This window comes from Athene cunicularia, assembly GCF_003259725.1.
Source record: "Athene cunicularia isolate RWA chromosome 3 unlocalized genomic scaffold, athCun1 chr3_part1, whole genome shotgun sequence".
Taxonomy (NCBI): Eukaryota; Metazoa; Chordata; class Aves; order Strigiformes; family Strigidae; genus Athene; species Athene cunicularia.
This window is the reverse complement of record NW_020799097.1, coordinates 102,120,290-102,132,488: the sequence shown is the minus strand read 5'-3', so window position 1 is coordinate 102,132,488 and position 12,199 is coordinate 102,120,290. Positions and strand designations below refer to the sequence as shown.

Sequence of the window (12,199 nt, the reverse complement as noted above, 5' to 3'; positions counted from 1 at the left end):
CTATTCTGGGGCACAGAGAGATTAATTCTGGTTTGTCTTAGAAATGTTACAAAGAATCACTTGCAGAAGTATCTTAAATTGTACTGAGAAGCCAGCAGAAATGCGTTGCTTCTGAAACAAATTGGAAAAGTAAACAGATTTTTGGGATGCCACTGTTATTCAATTGATTTGTGCAGCCCTGTCATTCCTGTTAATTATGCTAGCGGAGAATATTGGTTCTTTCCTTTCTCTCTTTATTTTTTTTTCCCAAGTGTAGTGTACTTATCCTTTTTTAAAATTAAAATGAATAGCTTTTCAGCTTTTCTTATTAATACCTTTTCTCTTTCCAGGTCTTAGGTGTGATAGTTGCAATTTTGGTTTTAAAGCTCTCAGATATTCTAATGAAGATGGATGCGAGCCTTGTTGGTGCAACAGCCACGGCTCAGTGAACCAGTTCTGCAACCCTCTCTCTGGGCAGTGCAGTTGTAAAGAACGAGTGAAAGGGCTTCACTGTGACACGTGCATGGACAACTTTTATGGGCTGGATGTAACTGGTTGTAAGGCTTGTGAATGTAACATTGCGGGGTCATTTTCTGGAACTGTGTGTGATGCGAAGACAGGGCAATGTGCGTGTAAACCAAACATTGGAGGAAGACAATGCAACCAGTGCCTAGATGGCTACCACAAAGTACAGGAAAATCTTTCCTTTGTTTGTCTGCCATGTAACTGTGATAAGGCAGGTACAGTAGATGGCTCTCTGCTTTGTGACAAATCAACAGGACAGTGTCCTTGCAAAGCTGGTGTAACTGGCCTTCAGTGCAGTCGGTGCATGCTTCATATGTACAACCTCAGCATGAGCAACCTCCTCGGCTGCCAGCGTTGTGACTGTGATGCTCTGGGCACATTGGCAGGAACAGTTTGTGACCACATTTCTGGACAGTGTGTATGTTTGCCTCAGCGTCAGGGAAGAAGGTGTAATGAGTGTAAACCAGGTAAGGAAATTGGAAGACAATCTATTTGGTGTAGTAAGTTTTGCTTTGTTGGATGTCATCATAGCTTCTACGCTTTTTAATATGTGCTTAGACACCTTCATGTCTGACATGTCTCTGACATATTATTAACTATTTTTCCATTTTGTCGTAACTGTGTGAACGAGAAGAAAGTATCAATGTCCTGATGGCCATCAAATATTTATTCCATTGCCAGAGATTGTATAATTTGTGTTATTACTGCAGCTTTGAACAAAATAAGGTTAAAACGAGTTCCTCCAGATACTGAGAAAATACACAAATTGTCATGGCCCATTCACCAAATAAGATGTAAAACTAGCATAGTTTGATGAACAGCAGCTATCCTTGTAATAAAAATGTGGATTTGGAAGTCAGATTGCAAACTCTTCAGGAAGGGTGCTTCATGCACAGAAGTGAGCATGACAGGAGGCACAGAGATGGTTGCTTAAACTTTGCTGGGGCTGGCAATCATGCCACTTAAAAAGCATTCACCTGCCTTGGTGTGTTGAGGATGTGCTGGCTTTCTCAAGGACTGCTTACAGTTCGGTCCTACAAGTAGGTGATACCGCAGTTGCTACGTATCAGTTCAAGATTTTGTACCATATTACTGTAAACAGACTTTAAATGTGCATTGTAAGTGGGAAGCTCTGTGGTTATATTTTAATGTTTTTGTTTTAAAAAGTAGGTGGGTAAAGTGAAACTGTAGGTAATATTAACCTACCCTTAGTAATAATATTAAACAGATAGATTTAGTTCAAGTTAAATACATATGCAATTTATTAAAGTAGCAGGTCACATTAAAAGGTACATTATAGCTCCATTGGTTTTAATATGCCATTCAATAATTTGAACAGAGGTTAAAAAAGCTGCTTAACCTCCATTAAGTATTTTTAAAAATACTTTCATTTAAATTATTTTAGGTACATATACTAATAAATAAGGCAGCGTTCTGTTTTTCTTAGTTCCTCCTCCAGTGCTATTTGACCTGCTAACCCTCTACAGCAGCCACTTTATCAGAGATCGGCAGAGGAGTGATGTCAAGGCTTCCCGAGTCAGTGACCGCCCTTGTCCTTGAAAAAGAAAGGCCAGGGTTTATGCAGAACTAAATGGTTTAAAAAGGTTTAATTGATAGTATGAACAGACTGGTTTGTAGAAAAGCTTACATGGCACTCAAAGGAATACTTCCACAATAGTTCCTGTTAAAAAAAAAAAGTAAAAATTAAAAAATCTTGCTGTAAGAATTATTTTTAAATTTTCTAAGTAAGTATGAGCATGTATGTGCTGAACACTGAGCTCTCTTCTGCAGGGGAAAGTGTAAATCCTTATCACTGTAAAAGCATTGTAGTCCTACAGTATTTTCACCGACATTTTCATGTTGATTGCAGTGTGAGCTCATTTAGACATTTAGTATATCTAACTTTTATATAAATATTCTTTGTTAGTGTGTTCCAAAGGAGAGTGAGTATAACCTGCTAGTAATACTGCTGTTAAGGTGAATGGTTTCAAGTACTCTGAACATGTCCTATGGCTTTGCCTTGGGACAAAGGTACGAAAGTATACTCCAAGTGTGTATGTAGCAAACACAGCCTAATTAAAAGCATACCATTAATTAAAACTGGCACTCCTAAAAACATACTGAGGACTTCCTAGGCTGTTGGGATATTTCAACTCTGTGGTCCAAGTTGCCTTAGTCAAAATACAGGTCATACATTTTTCTGTGTTTGGGTTTTTTTTGACTTTTTTCTGTGTGATTTTAAGTTTGTTATAGTTAGTGGTATTTAAAATAATGCCCCCTTGTGGCATATATTCTGTGTGTTTTGATAAAATTTGAGAGGTTTCCAAAAGTTACCAAAATCTTAATGCAGGAAGAGTTGCCAATGGAGAAAAATTCAAACTGGGTGTAACGTCGGGAAATTATTTCATCATGAGATTTTTCTGGAGCATTCAGCTATGTGTTAATTTATTAGGCTGTATCCATGACCTGCTGTCTTCCAGTTTGTTCTCATACAAGTAACATTTTTGGTAGAATTCTGTATATTTACATTTTTTTTAAAGTAATGGCATATGCAAAGAGAAGAACACTTGGTTCTAACATGAAACCAAATGGAAGAGCAGTTTTACCTTGTATATAAAATTGCTTTTGAGATGTCCTAGGTTGCAGTGGTAGAAAATTGGTCTTTTCAGCTACCAAATGGTTGTGAACAGTTTGTCTCTGTCTCATTCCAGGACTGTGTTGCCACACCAATTGGGATTTGTGCCATACAAATCCTGTTCAACATAGGTCTCGGATCCTGTTATGAGAGCAGCAAAGCTGTTTAAAAAAAAATAATTAAAAAAAAATTTCTGTACTCGGTGACCCCAGCTTTTCATGGAGCAGTATGTAGTATGGCAAAGATGTAAACCAGCATGTAGGATGTGTGGCTGGGCACCAATACTGAGGTTTTGTGTATGTATTACCTCTCTTCTTGGCCAGAAAAATGGAATTATGTTGTGACAACGTTGTCAGTGTTGTTAACTGTGCATTTTGAAGCACAGACTGTGGTTAAGAAATGAGCATTACTGCCATAGTTGGTAAGCATGTAAAAGTGTTAAGGAATTGTTTGGCTGTTCCTTTTCCATGAACTACACAGAGGGAGAAATAGTAAGTAATATAGTAAATAAGTAATAAGTAATAATAGTAAGTAGTAGTAAAAAAGGAAGCTGAATACTTTGCTCTGACTCTCATTCTTCCTTTTGAAGACTATGTTTGATTGAGAAATGTGATCAGTTATGGTTGAATTGGAAAAAAAAAACTGAAAAAGAATATGCATAATACTAAATATGTAGATCTTGTAGAGATTTGCAATATCTGTCTTAAAATTGGAAATTGGCTCTATTACACAACAGTGGATCCTTCATAAAGCAGCTTTTATGAGCCCTTCTAACCTTGCTGTAAATTAAGCTTGCATTAAGTTGTTTATTACTCTTTCCTGCCAAAGTCTAGGTGTTGGAACTAAATAATAGTGGTTATGACAAACAGTATGAATTTGTAATCCAGTATCTGTTCTCTTTTTGTCTAGTCATGTTAATTTACTTCTACATTAGTTGGGGGAAGGACTTTCTCCCATTTTCCTATCCTTCAATTTTACTTAAAAGAATACTTTATCTTGCTACTTTTGAAGAAAAATAATAATAGTGATAGTATCCAGAAACTTAAACTTTTAGAGCATTTCTAAAAGATTCTCAAAAAATATCATATCAGATCCTTCACTGCTCTACAGAGGTTTAGACAGTATGACATTAGGAGAGCCAGGATGTTTAACATTAAGGTATAGACTCTTAATAATGATGAATTTCACTGCTAGGACAAAAATAAGATATGCTATAGTGATTAATCCTACTTAGATAAAATGAATTTATTTTCTAGATATGTGCTTATTTACCCACTATATTATTTTCTTAGACATTAATTCAATACAAACTTTCAGATGGACAAGGATCTGTTTTAGCCTGAGTGCTTATCATTTACTGCAACTATAAACTGGGTCCTGAAGAAGTGCTTTGACCTTCTGCAGGAGTCCAGGCTTAAACTTGTTTCCTATCTTCCTGTTACGTTCTTTGAGTGGAGTCATTCATTGTGCTCAAGAGTGACATTGCTGGGAAATGGTCTCCTCTATTTATGCACAGGATGGGCACTGTACTGCGCAGACAACTGCAGTATGAGATAATACATGCTGCCTCACTAATAACTTCAAGCTATTCAGTCTCTGTGGTGGCTCAGTTCGGGGCCTCTCTGGAATAAAGTGCCAACAGCATGGTTTTTTATGATGCGAATGTATGTTAACTGGAGACTGATATCACTTCACTGTCCACTTGAGATTTATCTCACTGAGGACCAGAGGCTAAACTTGAACAAAGATTTGAGCAGTAAAATTCTAATGTTTTCAATTTGTTTAGTTCCTTTGCTATTTGGATATGAGCTCACAGTGCAACTGTGCTGCAAAGACAGAGAATACCACCCTAGGGGTGTATATATAAAGCTATCTCTTGTAGACAAAATAAATAATAAGGTCTTGGGTGATATGACATGTTACAATACAATTTTGGGCTCTTTATTATAAAGCGGGACATCAGGAAGTTATTGGACAGCAAAAAAGATTCAGTAACTGAGAACATGACTGAGAAGAAACTGATTGAACTTTATCTGGAGAGAGAAGTCTGAGAAGTCTGTGCAAATACTGTGTATCTGAGTAACGGTTGAAATTCTCCTATTGAAGTTGTGCAATAAAAATTAATAGTAACCAGCTGAGATAGAAATTCCTGTCAATGGCCCTATTTTAGGATTAATGTTCAAAGACAGGTACTTGCAGTTGACTAGAAACAGTTAATACTGTCACCATCATCATTTGCAGAACTCTTATATATTGCTACATTTTTAATCAACTGTACTAAAAAAAAAAAAAAAAAAAAAAAAAAAGTCAAGCAGAGCAATCTGTGTGAAAATCTGTTAAACATCCATTAATAATCAGGTAAAAATAGAAAATAATTTTGGAAAACTATGTAATTGTATTTCTTACTGGCTTGCTGCTACTTGAATTGTCTTTTGATCAGACATACAGAAAAGAAATTAGCAAGAATGGAATAAATCCATATATAGCAAAATGGATTATGTAAGTGGTAAGGCATCATTAAAAAGTGTGTAAAAGCTCTTCTGTTTGGAATTTCAGGTGAGGCTGTGAATAACAGGCAAGTTCTTCAATGACCAACTTAGAGGTGTAAAAACTCTAACTACATTTATCAGTAATGTGTTAGAGATTTGCATAGGTAACAATTGCTTGGAGGGCAAAGGATGAAAGACAGTATAGCAGAAGCTTACCAGATATACTGTGGGGAAGGTGACGTGAATGCCCCAAATCATAACTGAAAATAATATAGGAAGGGAAGGATAGGGTTCAGAATGAAAGATTTTTAATAGTGGATTAGCTTTTTTTTTCATCAGTTTATTAGTTTCTGTAAATGTATTTTTGTAGGATACAAGCTCTCTGTTGAGGAGGTGTAAGATATAAATTTTACATAGACCTGAGAATGCTCATCAAATGTAGTTTTTCCTAAGAAACATCATCATGTTTCAAGGATTAAACCAACTACTGGTTGGGAAAGATTAAGAGAAGTGTATTTCTTGTGTTTTGCAGCTGGCCATTGTCAGAGATGAGATCCCAGACTAGAACGGACAAATGTCTGTTCTTGTATGTTAATTTTTTTGTTTCTACTGCTGTGGTGCATTCATTAATACCTCTTATGTCCCTGGGTCTTTACTTTCCCCACAGACACATTAATGTACTCCCCCTATTTTGCATTTTCTCCATTTAATATAAAGTCTGAAGAGACAGAATAAAAAACTGGAGTTGGCAACTGGAGGATGAGTAGTAGCTTTACAAAGGGCCAATGAGAAGATTTAGAAGCTCATCTCTGCAGAAGAGCTATATTGCTTTATTTGAGTTGATGCTGTGTGTTGCCTACACTTTGGTTCTGTTGTTTCATCCCTGATTATATACAAGTTAATAATAATCTTACTGTGTTCACTTTTTGCATATTGTCTGTTCTCAAAATCCCTTTCTTTTCCAGGTTTTTATTTTTCTCCATCCAGTGTCACTGGCTGTCTGCCATGCCTGTGCCACATAGCTGGTTCAGTGAATCAGATCTGTGATAAACTAACTGGCCAATGTATTTGCCAAGATGCCTCTGTAACGGGACAGACATGTGAACGTTGCAAAGAACTTTATTTTGGATTTGACTCTGTCACAGGGAGGTGAGTGTTTCTTTTGTACAGGTCACTTATAACCTCCTTGTCACATTTTCCTCATAGCACCTCATTCAAAGGTTTAGTGACAATGGAAAGATGGTCTCCAGTTACATTAATCCTTTGAATTCAGGTGTGCACCCTGATTTATGTGTGGTATGTTATACAACCCTCTGTGCTCTCATCAGCTGAAGGAAATAGAAGTTTTGCCACAGATTTAAGTAGAAACGACATGAAAGCTGTGTAATACTAATGCTATCTAATGTTATAACTATTTGGTAATTGTTTCTGTATGTTTCCTCTGCATCTTCAGTAAGATGTGTTGGTTCCTGAGGTGTTAATCACTGACTATTAATATGCAGGTAATGTGCATTCTTATAACCAGTGAATGCTTTTGAAGATCTCAGGAAGATATTTTAATGGAAAAAAAAATGTAAATATATACAGATATACCTGTCTTTCCAAATTTCTTGCAGCAGCAGCAGTAGAAATATTCACAGCACCTTTCCTCTTAAAAAAAATGTTTTTTCTGAAGTAGTGTATTCTTTTTCAGCATTTAGGTATATGCCACAGGGTACATTGTTTATCTAATGTAGCCTGGGGCCTCTAGGTACACTGAAATTACGTGGATATATTCCCTGGAATGTAAGAGGAAAAATCTATCTATAAGTAGTGCATTGCTATTTCAACTCTTGCTCTATCTTTCTTTTCCAGGATCATATTTCTTGCTTAATCCCCACAATCCCAATTTTCTTTTAAATATTGTTCAGAAAGATTGCACAACTCTAATGCTATCATATTTTCATGCAGACTGACGGTATTAAAATGTTTTGTTATATTTAGTAATTTTGCCTTTAAAAAAAAAAAAAAACCAAACACAGGCAGAAGCAAAATCTGTACAACATTCTCCTCCCCGTGTTCCTTTCCCCCAGCTACTGTGGGGTAGACATGCTTTTAGGCAGTGATTATCAGTGTCATCTTGCATATATTTGACATTATTCTGCAGATTTTTCACTTTAATTTTTATGCTGCTGTCACTCATTAGGAGATTTTAAAAATTATTTTTTAGTGTGGCGGGTCACAGAGGACTCTGCTAATGGCCATAAAGTAATCTGTAGGAGTAAGGACTTCCTATTTTCACTTCCTGTCATTTCTAATGGTAAGGAATAAAATCGGTGTAATATTAAAGTTCCCTTTTAAATACAATTTCCTTACTATTAAAGATTTTTTTTTTTGTTACTTGTAATAGATTTCTTTTTCCCCTCAGTTTTAGCAGGTAACGGAGAGGTTTGTGTCTGCGTTAAACAATAGGTTTCCTGAGCTAGATATTGGCCTTCAATTACCTGCATTTTGAGCTGCCTTCCGAAATTCAAAATACGGAAATACCTAGAATTCTCTAGATCCAGATCCTGATGTAAAGATGGAAAGTTTTTACAATTCTGGAATTTAGAGAGCTGGTTTTAATGCCTTAATACTGCTTAATCCTCATGACAGTATTGAAGGCTGCTCTGGTAGTACATTAACATGATTAACTTGTGTTATATATGCTTGGTTTCCTTTTGGTTATCATCCACTTGGGCAATGTACCTCTGTTCCTCAGGCAGAAATATTTATTCACTGAAAATGATAATCCAAGTCTTTATTTGTTAATCTACTTTAATCCATTTCTTTAACTGTTAATATCTTCTTAAAAAGAGTAATAGGGGTTTTTTCTTCCTCTATAAAGTTGCAAAGTCATTTAAACCATGGTTGCTTCAAGTGTCTTTTAAGGACTCTGTGGTTACAGAATGAAAAGGGTTTGAGCTATGTGTAGTGGCAAAGACATGTCTGTCTTGGCACAATACCAGAAGAGAAGCAAAAATCGTGACATGTAGAGACTGTGAGGCTTTAAAATTCTCCCAGTCTTAGGAATGCATATGTGAGCTGATTTATTATGTGAGGGGTTTGAGATAAAAGAGGAACTCCATGTTTTTTAATGTATTTTGGCTTATGAAGCAGGAAAATTTCCTTGGCAAAGAATTAGAAATACTGGGTGTTTGCAGCGATCTGAACAGATCTCTAATGGTTGTGGGCATTGGTACACATTTGAAATGCTTTACCTCTGTATTGTTTACTATAATGAACTAGTCAATGAACATCACAAATTGTTTATCTATATATATATATATATCTTGACAGATTACTGTTTATGAAATCCATTTAGCAAGTGAGGTTTTCCCATAAGGATGAAAAATGAAGATTTTAAACAGATTGCTGGAGAGGCTCTAACTGCACCTAGAGAGTCAATGTAATAAAGGTTTCTCTATATTAATATTACAAAACCCATTTATCCTCACAAAATCAATATTGCAATTCATCTTGGCCTGACATTTCTCTTTCCATGTTTTAAAAGTCTGTTTTCCTTGATATATACAATTCTGTTTTAATAAAACTCACATGTATTTGACTCAGAGTATCTTGAAGAAGTAACATTTAACAAGAACACTGAATATATTTTTTACATGATTAAAAGTTTCAAACTATTAGTTATTTTCTAAAAAATCCTTAATGGAATGAATTCTTAATCCTGACTGAATAGCATGAACTATGCATAACAACAAAGGCAGTTCTAGTGTTCTGCAGTTTAGGGAAACAATGCATATGATTACACAAATATATGTGTAATGCTGTGGAACAGAATATGATGACATGTATGCTGTTGTCTGCAGGATCTGGAGCCTAATTCAGTATAGGTGGAGGTAGGGAGCCTACACTTTTTCTAGAGGAAAATGCAACAAGCAGGAAGAAGCATCCCCACCCTGCCAGGCACTGAAAACTATTATTGAGATTGTATGTATATGAGTTTGATTGTCTCATGTGTGAATGATAATGAAAACTGGAATACTCAGGAGACACTTATTCGTAAGAGGTGCAGTAATATACAGGAGTGGTAAGAGAAGTTTGTCTTTTACTGTTTATCCATTGAGACACTTTTGTTAGCACCTCTCCCCTCAACTAAATATGTACTAAATATTATCATGTAATTAAATTATGAAATAACAGAGTACTGTCTTACTGAGCAAATAATTCTGTCTTGGTTGTTTTGTTTTTTGTTTTTTTTTCCTCTAACTAAATTGTTTTTTTTAGTCATGATATTTAAGTAGTCTAAACAAAACCTCTATCTGAAGGGGGATTTGGATGCACTGTCTACAGATGAAAAGACTTAATACAGTTTGAAAAAATTGCCCTTTTCTCTTGACTATAAAAGAGAGCAAACTACAGTATAGTGGTTTCCAAGAGAGAATGTATTTTATTTATTCCCAAAAGGATATTAGTCCATAAAACAAATTTGCAGCTTATTTTGCAGCTTTAGCTTTTATCAGCCTTTTTAAGGGTGTTGAATGATTACCCAGGAGATCACACAGCATGAGCTGCTGTGGAGGAAAGGAACTGTAATACAGTAGAGCTCTGTAATGGGTAGCAAATGTATGTGAAGAGTTTTCTTAAACTTTTTTAAAAATCTGTCACATTTAATGTCTATTTCACTGATTATTGACCTGAATTTTAGTGTCCTAATGTGAAAACAGTTTCCACCCTCCCCTCCTCTCTCCCTTGCCTTAAAAAAACAATACCTAAAACATAACTGAACTCACTTTTATTTCTGCCTTCATATAGATAGAAAGAGATAGACCAAGGTGATGGTGATGCCTGGGAAAATGGCCAAGTAACTTGTGTAAAGTCACCACCACCTATTTATTGGATCTGGTGAAACTGGACAAGGAAAGATCAGCAAAATATAAATCAACAACTCTTGTCTAATCTTAGGGTTACCAGAGCAAAGGGGACATGGCATTACTGTCTCTCCCTTGGAATTCTTCAAGGTCTTTTTGCTGCTTAATCATCTTGGGACCTAGCATCTGGAGTAATTTAAGATACCCTCAAGGCTGATGTTGCTTATGCCTTATAATCGGACTTTTCCAGCTGAAGGCAAGAGGAGTGAAGTGTAGATTGCCCAGTATGTTTTAGCTGCACTGTATAGTCCCACATTTCTCCTGGTCCAGGTTTCTTCAAAAATCTTCTAGTCTGAAGCAATTAAAATATAGTGAAATTACAATCTAAAGTACAAAGTTTAATTTGCCACTGTTGACTTTCTGTTAGGACTAATAATGGCATCCTGTATTGCAGTAGGTAGCATAACAGTATTTACAGTAAGGAAAAAATTTAAAAATTGCTTTGCTTAACTTCTAAAATGTTCCAAGTCTTTGAATATTTGCATAATCTGACATTGGTGTCCCTGCTGTAAATGAATGTCAGTGGGGAAATACTATATCAAGTGAAAAACAAGTAGATCATGAGAGGTTTCACATGCAAAAGCCAAAGCATAAACTAATCCTGAAAGTACTCTATTTACAGAATTGAAATGTGTCATTTGTGTGATACCAATGCTTTTAAATTTTTTGTTCTTTTAAATTCGAATTTAATTCACACATTTAAATAAATATTCTTATTAGTTATTTCATTTTTGTCCATCACCCTGCAAAGGGAATGTGCTTTCTGTTATAATAATTATATCTCTTGCTATTTTGTTTCCTTTCACTGTTTTAATCTGAGATTTTCTTCCTCACGGTTTTCGTCTTCATTCATTCTCCTTTATTTGCAGTGTGTTATTTTTTTTCAACTTCAAATTGCCTTCGTGGACAAGAAATTATTAATTGATTTATTTTTCAACAAAAGCCTTAGCTTCCTCTAAGTTTGAAGGTTGCACATTTTGTGCAGAAACCTATGAAAGTTACACATGTATCACTGAACTCTACAGTTCCGCAAGAAAGGTTGCAGGACTGAGTGCATAATGTGGTCATTACCAAACATTATTATCCAGTTTGTGTATTGATCAGTGTATATAAAAGCTATTTAGTTCTAAGGAGTTTTTGTCGAAATTAGAATATTATTCTAGCATTGAGATGTTTATTATTATAATAGGAACCTTTTTTGTAATTTTATTTTTTTGATCAGGCTAATAGATTTTTTTTTTTTTACCGTGTCTCACGCTACTGAACTGTTTATGATTTTTTTAATTATGTTACCAAGAATCTTTTAAACATAACCCTACTGTGCTTAACTGAAGTGTTAATGTGTTTTGATCACTTCCTTGATTTGTTTTTGTTTATAGATGTCAGCACTGTAATTGTCATCCTGCAGGAGCCATTAGTGGAACTTGTCATCTTGTTACTGGACAGTGTGTTTGTAAACAATTTGTAACTGGCTTGAAATGTGACAACTGTGTTCCCGATGCTAGTAATTTGGATGTCCACAACCTGTTTGGCTGCAGTAAAAGTAAGTGGATGTTGGGTCTTAAAAGCATGTCTTTCAAATTAACGTTTTTTTATTGATTTAGTAAGTATTAGGTCAGCAGTACTAAAACTGGGTTTGACTAAACACCCCCCCACACACA

General features: G+C 35.4%; 1 protein-coding gene across 1 annotated transcript in view; it reads left to right on the top strand.

Annotated features, from left to right (window-relative positions):
• Positions 1–12,199, top strand: part of USH2A (usherin) — a 388,963-nt gene that overhangs the window by 67,901 nt on the left and 308,863 nt on the right. Inside the window, exons 13-15 of the mRNA XM_026844632.1 lie at positions 330–971; positions 6,594–6,777; positions 11,918–12,081. Of these exons, the coding sequence (XP_026700433.1) occupies positions 330–971; positions 6,594–6,777; positions 11,918–12,081 (990 nt within the window). The remainder of the gene's footprint in view (positions 1–329; positions 972–6,593; positions 6,778–11,917; positions 12,082–12,199) is intronic.